Source organism: Megalobrama amblycephala, linkage group LG8 (assembly GCF_018812025.1).
Source record: "Megalobrama amblycephala isolate DHTTF-2021 linkage group LG8, ASM1881202v1, whole genome shotgun sequence".
NCBI classification, from domain to species: Eukaryota; Metazoa; Chordata; class Actinopteri; order Cypriniformes; family Xenocyprididae; genus Megalobrama; species Megalobrama amblycephala.
In genome coordinates this window covers 34005176-34021642 of record NC_063051.1, presented here as the reverse complement: position 1 = coordinate 34021642, position 16467 = coordinate 34005176, and the positions used below count along the sequence as shown (strand labels likewise).

At 38.9% G+C, this 16467-nt stretch overlaps 1 protein-coding gene across 3 annotated transcripts; it reads left to right on the top strand.

The window, feature by feature from the left end:
• Positions 1-223: 223 nt before the first annotated feature.
• On the top strand, positions 224-16143 carry mpp4b (MAGUK p55 scaffold protein 4b). 3 transcript variants are annotated; one of them, XM_048200806.1, is made up of 22 exons: positions 224-920; positions 2075-2200; positions 2394-2515; positions 2590-2667; positions 3722-3805; positions 4109-4240; positions 6234-6315; positions 6466-6551; positions 8577-8648; positions 9789-9985; positions 10187-10245; positions 10356-10373; positions 11007-11048; positions 11144-11164; positions 11407-11418; positions 11550-11591; positions 12872-13051; positions 13585-13665; positions 13748-13841; positions 13983-14091; positions 15325-15459; positions 15557-16143. In XM_048200806.1, the coding sequence occupies exons 2-22, from the start codon at positions 2143-2145 to the stop codon at positions 15746-15748; spliced, it is 1896 nt and encodes a 631-aa protein (XP_048056763.1). In that variant the 5' UTR covers positions 224-920; positions 2075-2142; the 3' UTR covers positions 15749-16143. The 3 variants fall into 3 exon arrangements, with proteins under 3 accessions (XP_048056763.1, XP_048056761.1, XP_048056762.1); XM_048200804.1 differs by having other exon boundaries at positions 225-920; positions 11404-11418; XM_048200805.1 differs by lacking the exon at positions 224-920 and having other exon boundaries at positions 2019-2200; positions 11404-11418.
• The last annotated feature ends 324 nt before the right edge of the window (positions 16144-16467 follow it).

Below are 16467 nucleotides of genomic sequence, written 5' to 3'. Positions count from 1 at the left end.
ATCTTTAGTTGGATCTCAGCACTGCTTCTGCACAATTAAAGTACAAAATTAGTTGTTTAGTATACTAAACAAATAATTGCAGAGTATTTTTATTAAGCACATAAACATGTAAAAAATATTTGTAGTATACTTAGCACAAAATATTAGTATATATTTTTTTCTAAAATAAACCCCTTGTGACAACTATAGCCCTGATCAGGTCATGTACCGTGTTATTGTAAAAGGTATAATGTGAAAACAGTGCAGTGTGATGAGAATCAAAAAACAAGTCAGAGTGTGTCATTCACTCCACTCTTATAATCAAGAGGATTACATCCCATGTACGTGTGTGTGTACGTGATACAGGATGTATTCAGTGTGGGATCATCATCTGTGTGCGAGTGGGTCAGCGGTAGAGAGAGAGAGAGGTGTTCTGTATCTTATGCAGTGGGTGAGGAATGATTAAATCTTAATCACCGAATGTGTGTGATAGTGAGAATGTGGCACTGATTGTGTTGTGTGTGATTATGTGTTATGAATCAATAGCTGAAAGACTAAAGGAGTTTTGTGACAGAATGACGTTTGAAAGAATATGAAAGGAGATAAATTCACTCATAGTCACATCCTGACTATCCAATCCCTCTCTTCTAATTTCCTCTCTCACATTCCTACACACTCTCTCTCCCCAGCTGACTCATTTGCTTGTGAGGGATTAAGCAGGATAGAGAGGGATTACGCTTCTTTTTTCCAAGAGGACTTTTCTGTGCTCTGTTATGGAATACTATCCATGTTATTCCTTCTGTTCATACCATCATTTCTGAGTAAGTTAAAACTGACCATCATCATGCAAACTAAACCCTCTTCAGTGTGCTCGTCAGTGTGTTAAATATTAAACTGGGATCTAAACTGAGAAGACGAACTGAACGTGAGGGAAAAGGGAGGTGAGTAAACAGGATTTGCTTCTAAGTCTCTCTGTCTGGATGTGGGTTTGTGGTTCTTGCCTTCTGGGCTTATCTATGAGGAAGCTCCCTGCGGGACAAATGTAGTAGGCTGTTTATTCACTGTAATCATTAAACCCTTCCTTGTGTGTATTCTTGGGATGTTCCATTTGGATTCAGCAATGCTGTGTGTAAATGTTATACATATCCTGCAGTCAAGAATCAGATTTGGCTATGCAAATGAACTCAAATACAGAAACACTGAGTTAAAACTACTTTTAAAAGGACAGTAACTTTCAGAAAGAAGAATATTTGAAAATACAGTTTTATGTCACACCCATTTAAGTCATAAAGTCTGAAATTAGGTGCACCTATATTGTTCTAAAGATCTGCAAACTAATATCCAGTGTCTTTACCTGCAGTGTTCATAACAAATCCTGTTAAGAAATATATGTCGCACTTCCATGTGTTCTTTGGGTTATTGTTTATGTAGCAGATGTGTTTTTATCCAAAGCCACTTAGGACCAGGACAGGTCCTTTGGAGTAACCTGTACTTAAGTATTTTGCTCAAGGTCAAAACTGTAACAAGGGCATTTATGGACCTCCTCCATTCTTGGATTTCTGGATTTCCATTTTGGAACCTATAGGACCTTTGGGTTATCGGCCCTTATGCAAATGTGTCATATACCGTTGACACTTTTATCCAGAGTAACATATAGTACACTAATGACAAGGACAGTCCCAATGGACCAAACTAGGATTAACTGCCTTGCACAAGAGCACAATGATGATCCATATTGAGTTTGAACCTACAAACTTTTGGATACCAGCCCTGATCTTTAAGCCACACCACCCTAAACAACCACCATTATTTCTCTGTAAAGGTTTTAAGTGCATAACTAACTCATTATGTGTCAGATATTAACCACTGAAGTAAGGTAAACCTGTAAACATGAATTTTATTTACTACAAAAAGTTATATACTGCATTTCTCAAAAGCAGTTTAAGTAGATCATAGAGACCATCGGTGCCAATGGTTCTATGGTATACTTAAGTTTACGTGTTTTTGTGAAACATGAAAGTTCTATTGAATTTACAATTCACTTGGATGTAACTGATCAGCAGTTGAACTTGAGTTCATGTGCTTTTTCTTGCAGTTGTATATGAGGAGGGTCAGTGCATCGTTCTGTTATTCCCTGAATCCCAAAACACTCCTGGATTGACAATGAGACCAGACGTGGAGACTGATCAACGGTCAGCTCCACTGGAGATGGGAGACAAAGGTAATAAGCTGCAATACAAGTAACTACTTAAATTTGTAAGCTGCCAACTTCAATTTTAGTTTTATCTAGCTGATTAGCAACATGCTAATATTATCCCTACTATAGCTGCTAAAGAAGCCATCCAGCATCATATGTAACTGGCATGTTTCCAACAAGCTTTAAGTTCTGGAGGTGTTTGCTTTGTATGTTCCAGGTCTGACACAGATCTTAGCATATGTGATTGCTGAGGTGAGGGGTTCTGTCAATAAAGATATAAATGGAGCTGAATTATTGCACAGTCTCCTCAACGCCCCCTGGTTGCAGTCCCTACTAAAGGTAGAGTCCATCCTATACACTTACAGAATTATAGTTATAGTTCAGGGTTCATCATCTATTTTTTTTCTTTGAAGGTGTATGAATGTCTACAGAGGCACATAAAGGGTCCAGCTAGGCCATATCTCTCCTATTCTTCTGGACTCTCACTACAGGTCAGCTCTACTTTCACTGTCCTTAATTTTCACCATTGTTTGGTCTGCTCATACCATGTGCTGTGTTTATACTTTCTTGATGGAGTTAAAATATTCAAAACATGACCTCTAAAGCTTTATCTCTTAGTGTGGCTCAGGATTTGCAAACATTGCAGATTGTACCAGTCGGAGTCCTGATCTTGTGGTCTTGGTCTTAAGATCTCTTGACTCCAGTCTGTGACTTTGGGGTTAGGTTTTAGCCTGAATCTTGGGCTTATGAGGCCTAGTGTTGGTCTGGGCCTTTGGGGTCTGGTATTGGTTTGGATCTAGGTCTTAGAGCAGGGGTGGCAATTCTGGCCCTCAAAGTCCACTGTCCATCTAATCTAACCAAAGTAATTAGAATTACTTGAAAATTAGAGGCAGGAGTGTTTGATTATGATTGGAGCTAAACTCTACAGGACAATGAATCTCAAGTGTCAGAGTTGCCATCCCTGTCTTATGACGCTTTTCCACTTCGTGGTACTACTCGGCTCGGTACGGCACGGCTCAGCTCACTTTATTTTCGGTTTGCTTTTCCACTGCAGTTTAGTTATAGACTGATCGTTATAGTTGCACCGCCTCTACTGCCGTAGATCCGTTCCTTGTCTACCAACGAGTCTGCACCTCGTCTACTGACCACAATACAGCCATTTCTTTTTTCAAGTTGTGTCCGAGGGTCGTTTAAAGCAAGTTGTTTTGCGAACAAATGATACTGTGGTGGCTGTTATTTAAATCTAGCGGGTTTGGTGTTTCGTGTTTCAAATCCAATGGCGCTCGTAGTGACAATTCTCTCTGACCAATCAGTGATCTACAGTGTTTACACATCACATTTAGTATTGGTACGGCTCGCTTGGAACTTCAACCACTATTTAAGCGAGTCATACCGTTCCGTACTGAGCCATCCTATGCAGTGGAAAAGCAGCATTAGAGGGTCTGTTAGAGGTTTTGGTTTTAAGGAGTCTGGTCTTGACTCCAACTTTTGTACTAATACATTTTGATTTCCTAATAAGTCATTACTCTTGTTTTGGCACTCTAGGTTCTGTCTGACTTGCTTGCAGTCCCAAACCCCTCAAATGAAGCTCGAGAACTGTATGCCCTCCTCAGTAAGCCCCACTTTCAGGTGAGCATTCTTTCTAAAGACACAATTATGTTTTTTAAACAATAAGCGGTTTAGACGGGCAAAGTCATTAGTGTTTTGGCCATCACTCTCTACTTATCAGAACCTTTTTGAAGTCCCAGGCCAGACATTTTCATAATGTTTTAGACCAGACTTTACGGACCGATAGATGTTGGTAGACATTGTTGTTATGTCTCTTTTAATTAGAAGTTTTTAAAGATGGACACTTTCAGTATTCAATTAGTTGTGTGGAATGTTTTGTCAATCTTAAAAATAATAGAAACCACATTTTTTGTTTTTTTTCAGGCTCTCCTCTCAGCTCATGACACAGTAAGTCTGAGGGACTATGAGCCAGATCTACCAGCACTGCCTAAAGACCTGCCTGAAGATGAGGAAGTCATGAGGATTGTTTGCTTAGTCAAAAACAATCAGCCTCTGGTGAGCATGACCAGAAAAAGGAGTGGCAGGCAAATCTAAGACTTGCTTTTACTGACCTGTCCTGTGATTTATTTTGGCTCTTTCAATGTACAATGCTGGAGCCTTTCTTTCAGATAAGCATGGCAAAAAGGTACAGCGATAAAGACTGCTAATGGTTTAAAAATGTCTTTCTTATGTTTCTTATATATTAGATTGTTCGTTACTTTATTTATTTTTAAATCTCACTAATAGCTGATCTTGTAAAGTTTTCTGTTTGGTAACTATGAGCTGTGTGTTGTCATGGATAGACCAGAACTGGAAGAAGGTTTCAAAGCCACTGGGAAACTTTAAGGCAAGCAACCCACTGTGGATTCTTCTCAGCTGGGGGACAGCTGGATGGAGGCTTAGATGCCAAGTTGGAAGGTCCCCGGGTGGGTGGTTCCATATCCACTGAGACTGTGTCCCCAAGTGTTGTTGCTCCCACCGCCGCACATCTCTGCAACACTTTTGGCAGTTGCCGACAGAGCAATGCATTATGGAAACAGAGCCTCAGCTGCTCCACCCCTTGTGTCTGTAGCTCAGTTGTGATTGGTAAGGACCAAAACTGTGGATTTGGAGATTCCCCTTACTACTTTCACCAAGATTTGCAACTTGTATGCTGAAAGCATTATCTAATTAGTGTTCTTTGTTTTCTTGCCTTCATCCATTTCACCATTCATTTCTCATTCTTTCTCTGAAGACAACTTGATTGAGGATTTAGACAGTGGGGAGGAGAGTGATGTTGGTAATTCTGTGCCACATACATTCTCCCAACCTTCCCCATGGATTTCCTCATCATCTTGCTGCTATCATCCTCCTCCAGAACCTTCGAGAACAACCCCTCATGCCCAAACTGCTCCCCCAAGCCCAATGCACTGTCATCGGGTAAGGGAGACCATCACATGCTCCCATACAAGGCTGGAAAAGGAGGAAGGTCTGGCTGAATTGCAGAGTACGTTGCAGCAGGCCACCAGCTGCATGGAGCGCAGTTCTGAAAACGTCCACCTGCTTGGTGAGAGGATGGCCGCTGCTACTGAACGCATATCTGAGAGTGTGCAGGAGAATTCTCAAGCTTTGACAATACTAACGCATGTAATAGAGAAGCTCCAGGAACTAGTATCCACAAGCAACACAACTTCAGTATCTCCACATTGCACTGAGACTACAAGAACAGTGGTTAATCGGATAGGTAGCAGATCGCTCAGTGTTCCCACCAGTCCAGCTATTGCCTCTTCCTCTCGCTTTTCTCATTGTCCTTCCTGCTCCTCCTCCTCCTCCTCTTACTCATCTGCTATCTCTCTGCTGGAGCAGCCAGTGCTATCAAAGCAGAGATCCTTTAATCCCAAAACAAAGCCATCGCTATCTTCTCAAAGGAGACAAGATGATGTAAAGCACTGGATGACCAATGGGTCCTTGACGTCCAGCCCTGCTCAAAACCACAAAGTGAACAGCAGCACATTTGGATGTTTCTTTAACCAGAAGAAGAAGAAAAACAAGAAAAAAGAATAAGGCTACCTTCACTTTTCCACGTTATGAACATCCTTTCAGATTCTGGCTGTCTCAAGCATGCAGGTCTTTCAAATATTTAATATGTGTGTATTCATCTAATATGTCATCACTCACGACCAGGCCTTGATGTTGCCATTTTCACATTAGTGCTTGGAAGTGATGCATTGGTTTGTTTTGTTTTTTTATTGGTCATTCTCATTGGGTTAACATCTTCATCATCTCCATGACTTTATCCCTTCTCATATCATAATTTCTCTTCTTAATTATTTGATTATTCTTTTGACTGTTTCTTCATTCCCTTCATGTAGCATTACAGTTCAGTTTGTCATTGAATAATGTTCCTGACATGCCACTCCCATCAGATGTAGCAATGATGTTTGATGAATGCATGTTTTGTGCTTCATACAAATTGAATGAAGCCTTGTAGAAATTTGCAGATTGATATCTGCTTTCATCTAACATATAGGGAGCAACAATCAGGAGAGATGACGTGACAGGGGAAATATACATTGCTCGGGTTATACATGGAGGACTGGCTGACCGCAGTGGTGAGGGTTCCCTGACTGTACTGTTTATTTCTGAATCTCTCTCCTCTAGTTGTGTCTCTGATGTGCCATACTCACATACTGTATACACTCGATATTTATATTACATGTCTCACAGAGTCTCCATTTTTGTTTATGTGCTTCCTGTTGAAGGTCTTTTGCATGCTGGAGATAGGCTCGTGGAGGTAAATGGTCAACCTGTGTTTGGACTGGAACCTGAACAGATCATACAAATTCTGGTTAGTACACACTATCACTCTTATGAGTATATGTTATAAGTTTTGTCCCCTCTTGCAGTTTAGCTAGTATAACTGATTCTGTCACAGCTCATAGCAGCTGGCCTTCTTGACACTCATCCTTTTAAACCTCAATCCCCTCCGGGTCACGGCACCAATGTGACCAGTCCTGCTCGGCCTACATCGAGCAGGGCTCAAACGGCAACAGTTGGCATGGGAGGCAAGCAGGCTAATAAGTGTCAGTTGCTAGTGTGTCTCTTGAGGCCAGGAGAGTGAGGTTCACCTGCACACCTCTTGCCAGCTGGCATCTGTTACACTGTCTTCACCAGCAAGACCAGCTTGACTAGCTTTACCAGCTTTTTCATTGAACTATTCAAGTCTACTGGCTAGACCAGCACAAAACCACTTTGGACCAGCAAGACATGTCCATTATATACAGTGGGTACGGAAAGTATTCAGACCCCCTTAAATTTTTCACTCTTTGTTATATTGCAGGCATTTGCTAAAATCATTTAAGTTAATTTTTTTCCTCATTAATGTACACACAGCACCCCATATTGACAGAAAAACACAGAATTGTTGAAATTTTTGCAGATTTATTAAAAAAGAAAAATTTAAATATCACATGGTTCTAAGTATTCAGACCCTTTGCTCAGTATTTAGTAGAAGCACCCTTTTGACCTAATACAGCCATGAGTCTTTTTGGGAAAGATGCAACAAGTTTTTCACACCTGGATTTGGGGATCCTCTGCCATTCCTCCTTGTAGATCCTCTCCAGTTCTGTCAGGTTGGAAGGTAAACGTTGGTGGACAGCCATTTTTAGGTCTCTCCAGAGATGCTCAATTGGGTTTAAGTCAGGGCTCTGGCTGGGCCTTTCAAGAACAGTCACGGAGTTGTTGTGAAGCCACTCCTTCGTTATTTTAGCTGTGTGCTTAGGGTCATTGTCTTGTTGGAAGGTAAACCTTCGGCCCAGTCTGAGGTCCTGAGCACTCTGGAGAAGGTTTTTGTCCAGGATATCCCTGTATTTGGTCGCATTCATCTTTCCCTCGATTGCAACCAGTCGTCCTGTCCCTGCGGCTGAAAAACACCCCCACAGCATGATGCTGCCACCACCATGCTTCACTGTTGGGACTGTATTGGACAGGTGATGAGCAGTGCCTGGTTTTCTCCACACATACCGCTTAGAATTGAGGCCAAAAAGTTCTATCTTGGTCTCATCAGACCAGAGAATCTTATTTCTCACCATCTTGGAGTCCTTCAGGTGTTTTTTAACAAACTCCATGCAGGCTTTCATGTGTCTTGCACTGAGGAGAGGCTTCCGTCGGGCCACTCTGCCATAATGCCCCGACTGGTGGAGGGCTGCAGTGATGGTTGACTTTCTACAACTTTCTCCCATCTCCCGACTGCATCTCTGGAGCTCAGCCACAGTGATCTTTGGGTTCTTCTTTACCTCTCTCACCAAGGCTCTTCTCCCCCGATAGGTCAGTTTGGCCGGACGGTCAGCTCTAGGAAGGGTTCTGGTCGTCCCAAACGTCTTCCATTTAAGGATTATGGAGGCCACTGTGCTCTTAGGAACCTTAAGTGCAGCAGAAATTTTTTTGTAACCTTGGCCAGATCTGTGCCTTGCCACAATTCTGTTTCTGAGCTCTTCAGGCAGTTCCTTTGACCTCATGATTCTCATTTGCTCTGACATGCACTGTGAGCTGTAAGGTCTTATATAGATAGGGTGCTGTGTGTACATTAATGAGGAAAAAAAATTAACTTAAATGATTTTAGCAAATGGCTGCAATATAACAAAGAGTGAAAAATTTAAGGGGGTCTGAATACTTTCTGTACCCACTGTATATCCATAATTTTATAAGACTTTGCCTTGGTTGCTAAAGTAGAATAAATTACTCTACTTATCTCAAACCAGTGATCTACTTTACCAAAACACAAAGCTATTCTCATTTAATTTAAAGGGAAATAAAAGAATACTATGCTAAATCAATATTCTTGAATATTTTGTGTCTTCATTTCCTGCCACAGGCTCACTCCCATGGAACCATAATGTTTAAGGTGGTTCCCATCACTGACAGGCCAGTCAACAACCAAACCATGGTGAGCAAATAAACTTCAACTTGATTAGTCTATAGCAGAAATAGAATGGAATACCTGATGAGCTAATCATTATTTAAAGGTGCCCAAGAACGTTCTTTCACAAGATGTAATATAAGTCTAAGGTGTCTCCTGAATGTGTCTGTGAAGTTTCAGCTCAAAATACCCCATAGATTTTTTTAAATTAATTTTTTTAACTGCCTATTTTGGGGCATCATTAACAATGCACTGATTTACACTCGGCGCTGCCCCCTTAAATCGCGTGCTCCCTGCCACACCAGCTGTCGACTATATTACAGCGCATTTACAAAGTTCACACAGCTAATATAACCCTCAAATGGATCTTTACAAGATGTTCGTCATGCATGCTGCATGCATGCTTCGAATTATGTGAGTAAAGTATTTATTTGGATGTTAAAGTTTTATTCTGAGTGAATTTGAGGCTGTCCTCCGTGGCTAACGGCTAATGCTACGCTGTTGGAGAGATTTATAAAGAATGAAGTTGTGTTTATGAATTATACAGACTGCAAGTGTTTAAAAAATGAAAATAGCGACGGCTCTTGTCTCCGTGAATACAGTAAGAAACGATGGTAACTTTAACCACATTTAACAGTACATTAGCAACATGTTAACGAAACTTTTAGAAAGACAATTTAGAAATATCAGTAAAAATATGATATCATGGATCATGTCAGTTATTATCACTTCATCTGCCATTTTTCGCTGTTGTTCTTGCTTACCTAGTCTGATGATTCGGTTGTGTGCAGCTCCAGACGTTAACTGGCTGCCCTTGTCTAATGCCTTTTATAATGTTGGGAACATCATGGGCTGGCATTATGCAAATATTGGGGCGTACACCCCGACTGTTACGTAACAGTCGGTGTTATGTTGAGATTCGCCTGTTCTTCGGAGGTCTTTTAAACAAATGAGATTTATATAAGAAGGAGGAAACAATGGGGTTTGAGACTCACTGTATGTCTTTTCCATGTACTGAACTCTTGTTATTTAACTATGCCAAGGTAAATTCAATTTTTGAATCAAGGGCACCTTTAAAAAAAAAAAAAATCAAGCATCCAGTTGCTTGGAATCGTTATATAGATCTGTGTCTATATATGTGCTTGACATTTGCTCTCTTTTCACAAGCTGTATGTGCGAGCCATGGTGGACTACAATCCCCAGTTGGACCCTTCCATTCCCTGCGCAGATGCCGGCATGGTGTTCAGGAAGGGAGATATATTAGAGATAGTGGATCAGTCAGACACCCTTTGGTGGCAGGCTGTAAAACTACCTAGCATCTCTGCCTGCGCTGGCCTCATTCCTTCCACAAGCTTGCTGAAAAGGTCAGTTCTAAATAGTCGGGGTTAAAGGTCTGCGACAGAATAATTACAGTTCTGCATAGGCTATGATGTGATGAGATTTGGCAGCTGACTTGAATGTGATTTGAGATTATGCTGATAATCACTGCTGTCCCCAATTTTAAAACCAAAATGTGATTGTGTGTGTGTGTGTGTGTGTGTGTGTGTGTGTGGGTGTGTTTGTAGGAAGCAGAAAGAGTTTTGGTGGTCTCAGCCTTATCAACCTCACACTTGTGTCAAAACCTGTGAGTAAACTGTATAAATGCTGTTATTCTTTAATATGTGCATTTATTCAGTATGTGTTTAATTCAACTGTTATGTATTGGTTATATTTTGTTTCCATGCTAACCTGCAGTGAGTACAGTGGATGAAGGTGAGCATTTAGTCAAGAGTCTAGCAATACACAACCCTGTTCTTGAATTTGACTTTGTTTCAGAACTCATATTAACAGGTTACAGTATTCACACTTCCCACCTGAATATATAGTGGACATACAAGTTTAGAAGAAGTGTGGGTGCAGAAAATATGGTGAAAATGCACTATTTCTATTATAATTATTATAATAATTTCTAACATTATATACAGCTGTACTGCTTAATATTTACCTCATGGTTTCCACAAAAATATTAAGCAGCACAACTGTATATAATGTTAGATATTATTATCAGTTCTACTTTTTTTTGCAGAATTCTATGATATATAGAAAGTTTAAAAAACAAAATTTATTTGAAATTTTGAGGTTTTATTTCCATTCCGTATAGATTAATTACTCTTGGATGTAAATGTGGTCTTCCTCATGTGAATTAGAAAACTATTTTATGTCCATTTTTAATGGAAAATGTAGTATCCTGAAAAAAATCACTGTTTTCTGTATAGGGTCGCAGTTCAGTTGTGTATTAGAAACTGAAAACAGACTAGTTACACTATTGCTTTGCTCACACACTGCAGTGTGAAACAGACCTTAGACTCATCGCTGATCTTTCTTTTTGCCTCTTTTCCCCCCCAGAGGATGACCTGATTGCCATAGATGAAAAATGTGTTGAAGCAGGTCAGTTTTCTTGTTTGATTTTAATGAGTATTAAAATCTTATCTATATAATGCTTGTTATACTCACACCTGTGTGTTTGTGTTCCCTGTGCGCAGATGAGGAGGCGTTTGAATCTGGTAGGTAAGTCCTGAACATTTCAGGAGAAAAATGTACTGAATTCAGGTTTAGGGTCGATGTTTAACAGTACTGACCCCCAACCTAAACTATTTCTATGACTATAGCAATATTATGTTAATGGTGTTATGGTGTTAAAGATGAAGTGTGCCACAAAATGTTATTGAGTGCATCTTTAAATACTATAAAATGTTGCCTTTTGATAACTTGTGTTGCTGTTTCCTTCATGATGATTCATAAGAAGAGCTAAAAGATGGTGAGTGTGCATATATCACTATAGAAATCATAAAGTTTAATATTAATTGACATTGCTTGTGCTGATTTTATTTTTTTAAGTCACTGAATTTGTTAAAATATGCATAAACTGTGTCTTGTGATGTGTTTCAGAGGAGAGCGAATTCAACACGAACATTGAGGGGATTTATCTGAGTGAGTGTCTCTCAGATATTACAAGATTTACTGGTTTATATTTGCTACAGCAGATTAGATGGTTCACAGCATCACAAACACTGATCAGATGAAGGCAATTTTGGTTGATTTATCTACGAGTTGGTTGTAGATACTAATGATTTAAAGGCACGATATGTACGATTTTTAAATTAATATATCCAAAAACCACTAGAACAGTTTATATATTTTGTTGACTTGTATACTTAAATTATCCCAGATGTTTCCAAGAATGTTTAAATCCAGAGAAATAAGCTATTTTATCCAGGACATGGACTATGTCCATGTGTCGCCTATCAATGACATCATACCTGCGTTACCCTCGGTTTTGTTTTATTTTGTAGAAACCACGGACACACTAAAGATGCTTTAATATATAATGTTTTATTAGACAAGGGAACAACTGTTTATAGAAAGAAAACTAATCATTGTTATATAGCTCAACACATGTAGTCTTAGCTAACAGTAATACAACATTCTCTCCATCATAGAATGTGTTTTAAAATTAATGGCATGCCATTTAACAACACAAGCATCCAGCATTTATTAAAATGATATTGTAATATCGATCTAGCTTACTGCAGTGTGCAACAAGTGTCTCATATCAGCTGCCAAGTGAATGCACAGAGTAACGTTATAACATCATTTTCAGCACTCAGATGTGTCTAATATGATAAACAGCGCTGCGTTACCCCCTCATACGCTTGACCGGAAGAAGCGGAAGCGGTGACTGTGTCATAATAAAAGTTCTGCTGCTCTCGAGCCGTGTGTCGCGCTCGTCTCTCATTACCAACCGCTCCAGCAGCCTTGTTCAGCTCTCACAGCACTCTGTCCTGCTCTGCTTCATACTACAGTAACGTTAATAATCTCATCCACGAACATGATTTCTGCCCCACTGAATTCTTTTCCACCGGCTGTGAGGTAAAGATGACATCTCCCATGATTCCGCGCACAATCTCGGCGTCATCAAGCTACGCCTTTGTTTTGAATAGGCGACCTCTAGTGGCGAAAAACTACATATTGTACAGATTGTTTTTCATATTGACCATTTAGGTGGTTGGGGATGACAAAACTCATTTTGGAGTGTTATTTTAATTATTTGTTGTAAAATCACTCTTAGATTACATGCATTGATTATATTAGTTTAGTAAAAAAAAAAAAACACATACCATATATTCATTAATTGTTCCTAATTTTGTAGTATCATATGACTGTTTGCATTTTTAATGTGCTATTATACTTTGTACATCTTATCTTGTCAGCTGGTTTTCGACGAAGTCTGCGTCTCTGTCGTCGTCGGCGAGGTCAGGCTTTTGGGACGTCCCAGTCCTGCACCATGCGCTGCCCCACAAGCTGTTACAGTTCTCTGGCCAACCCTTATGAGGAGGTGGTGCGGTACCAGCACCATCCGGGGCACACACACCGCCTCATAGCACTGCTGGGTGAGTGGGCTAAAATCAGCCAGCAAAATACACATATATGTACTACAGGTCAAAATTTTAAAATAAGGGTTTTTTTTGTTTTTTTTTTATGTTTTTGAAAGAAGTCTCTTGTGGTCACCAAGGCTGCATTTATTTGATCAAAAATACAGTAAAAACAGTAATACTGTGAAACTTTCTTCTTATTATAATGTTGAAGACATTATTTTTGTGGAAACCATGATACACTACCATTCAAAAATTTACGGTAAGTTAGATTACCTTTTATTCAGCAAGGATGCATTAAAAAATGTATCACGGTTTCCACATAATTTATATATATATTTAAATAGAAAACAGTTATGTTAAATTGTAATAATATTTCACAATATTACTGTTTTGTTGATCAAATAAATGCAGCTTTGGTGAGCATTACAGACTTCTTTCAGAAACATTAAAAAATCTTAACGACCCCAAATTTTTGACCGTTAGAATAGTGTTGATCTTGTACTAGCTCCATTCCTGCTCACACATTATAATGTATGATATGCCATCAGGTCCGTCTGGTGTCGGGGTGAATGAATTACGCAGGAGGCTAATTGAGATCAATCCAAAGGTCTACCAAGGAGCTGTTCCTCGTGAGTTTCATACTCCAAATTTTACTTTAATGTGAAACAACTGTACTGATATTGAAGATATGTAACTTTTATTTCCACTCAGATACCACACGGCCACCCAAATGCCATGAGGAATCTGGCAGAGAATATCACTTTATCAGCCGAGAGCAGTTTGACACCATGGTCTGCAATCACAGGTGCTCTAAATATACTAGTCTGTGCATGAACAGATAATGTTTCCTGATGTACTTTTTTTGGGGGGGGATTTTATAATCTAAAAAAATGTTTTTCTTAATGCTAAATAGGTCAGTGATAATTTTTTCCTCTTTGTTTCTCAGATTTATTGAGTTTGGGGAGTTGAGAGGTCATCTCTATGGCACTAGTGTGGATGCGATTAAAGATGTTTTGGCAAGTGGGAAGATCTGTGTGATTGACATTGAGCCACATGTGAGTTTCTCCTGGCAATATATATTTATCTGTTGTTGTTATTAGTTGCATTAATGTGTATTGATAATATTTAATGTTAGGAATGTGAACAAACCCTTAAAGTTGGCATGAACTGGGATTTGTGATAGTGTTGTCTTCCTTATTGTGATGTATATCCGAGTGAAACGGCTTCTTGAACAAGAAAAAATGTAGGGCGGGACTTAATTTTGTCCATTGGGAATTGATTGGAGGGTTGCAGTTTGCTATTACTGTGATGTCATGTGAGTGACAGGTTGTCCCGCCCTCGCACCAGTAAACGCGTCATCAGAGAAGAGATGTCGCTGCAAGTGGGAGGGGAAGTTGTTTTGATTTATTAAAGATTAAAAGTGCACATAAATTAAAAAAATTATGATCTGCATGGATAAATCATTTTTAATAAATACTGCAAAATTCCATTAAAAAAAACAACAACAAAACAAAACAAAATAAGAATTGTCCATTTTGATTTCATGGTGACTAACCCTAAATATTAAACATAGATTTGTTTACTAATATTTTTCAATTATCTGTTATTTTTATATTTTCAGTTTTCATTTTAATGTTAAATTTTTAGTAATTACGTTGTACTTGACATTTTTATATATGTTTTTTTATTTCAGCGTTAGTTCATTACTGGTTAGTAATATTAGTGTTTCAACTTAAACTTATTTCAGTTAGTTGCCTAGGCAACATTTTTCATCTAATATTTATGTTTTATTTTATTTCAGCTTTATTTCAAGTTACAAAAATGCTTTAATAGTTTTAGTTTTAGTTTATTTAATGATAATAAGTGTGATATAATCTTTCTAAACAATAAGATTTATGATTTTCACCTAGTAGATGATAAACCAGGTAAAGAAAATATAACAGCTGATAACGGAATACTTCCCAGTTGTAACATTGAAACAAGAATTTTCTGTAATGCTGCTTTGAATTAATAAATATTGTGAAAAGCGCTATACAAATGAACTTGAATTGAACTGAATTGAATCTGGAGACCAGAGTATCACACTGCTGGTGGATTCTTTTGAAATAGGCCAGCAACCACCCAGAACACACTAACAGGCCTGGCATCATGACAAGTTTTGCATGGGCAAACCACTCACAATCCTCCAAAGAACAATTCATAAAATTAATGAAGCAATAATTGTTGTCTATTCTGAATTATAACTTGTTCTGACGATTGACTTTGCTTGCTGTGTTCTTGACCTTCAGGCATTAGAGTCAGTGAGGACGGCAGAGCTGAGGGCGTATGTCATCTTTATAAAGCCTCCAACTGTTGAGCAGATGAAACGCACACGGATGAACTTTCATATCATCACAAATTACTACATCAGCCGACCCTTTAAGGTGAGCTTGCATCTTTACCTGTGTTCACTTTTCAGTTTATGTTTACTGTCTTTAAAGTATCGCCATTGTTCTCTATATTTTCTCTCTCTTGAGACAGGATGAAGATTTTCAGGAGATCGAGGATGCTGGACGCAAGATGGAACAGCATTACTGTCAGTTCTTCGATCATGTGATTGTAAACGACGGTCTGCAGGCCGCATGTGTGCAGCTGCTGACTGCAGTGAGAAGAGCTCAGGATGAACCACAGTGGGTACCGACCGCATGGATCAGATCAACGAACCAGTCTTAATATGAAGAGACGTCACGCGAAGAGCTCAGGGATACTGTAGGAGTGCAGATGGGCATGGATGTGCAAATAAACTTCCTTTTTCACCTTTTATGGTGGGAATAATGTGTTTTGTCTGTGAAAATGTTAGTCTTGATATAAAATAAAATGTTCACATTTTTTCAGGTGTCATTTTGTTTGCACTTGTGAAAAAAAATTATAAAACCTAAACCTTTATTAATGTCAATGTCACTTTATTTATATAGCACAATTAAAACAACACTTGTTGACCAATGTGCTTTGCTTTACATCATTTGTAAAATAACACATCACACCACAATAAGACATGTCAAACAGTCAGTGAATGGTTAAAAGCCATGAAAAACAAGTTTTAAAGGGATAGTTCACCCAGAAATGAAAATGATCCTATGATTTACTCACCCTCAAGCCATCCTAGGTGTATAGGTGTACTATCTTCTTTCAGACGAACACAATCAGAGATATATTTAAAAATATCCTGGCTCTACCAAGCTTTATAATGGTAGTGAATGGAGGGCGTGTTTTGAAGCCCAAAAAAATGCATCCATCCATCATAAATATAATCCATACAGCTCCGGGGGGTTAATAAAGACCTTCTGAAGTGAAGCAATGGGTTTTTGTAAGAAAAATATCCATATTTAAAAGTATAATAACTAGCTTCCACCAAATTATCATGGGATAATTTTCATTTTTGGGTGAACTAA

Coding starts and splice junctions, on each gene's coding strand:
- mpp4b (XM_048200804.1), top strand. CDS start 2,143: ATGAGACCAGACGTGGAGACTGATCAACGGTCAGCTCCACTGGAGATG. Junction 6,552..8,576: donor AACAGATCATACAAATTCTG/GTTAGTACACAC, acceptor TTCCTGCCACAG/GCTCACTCCCATGGAACCAT. Junction 13,842..13,982: donor ACCATGGTCTGCAATCACAG/GTGCTCTAAATA, acceptor TTTGTTTCTCAG/ATTTATTGAGTTTGGGGAGT.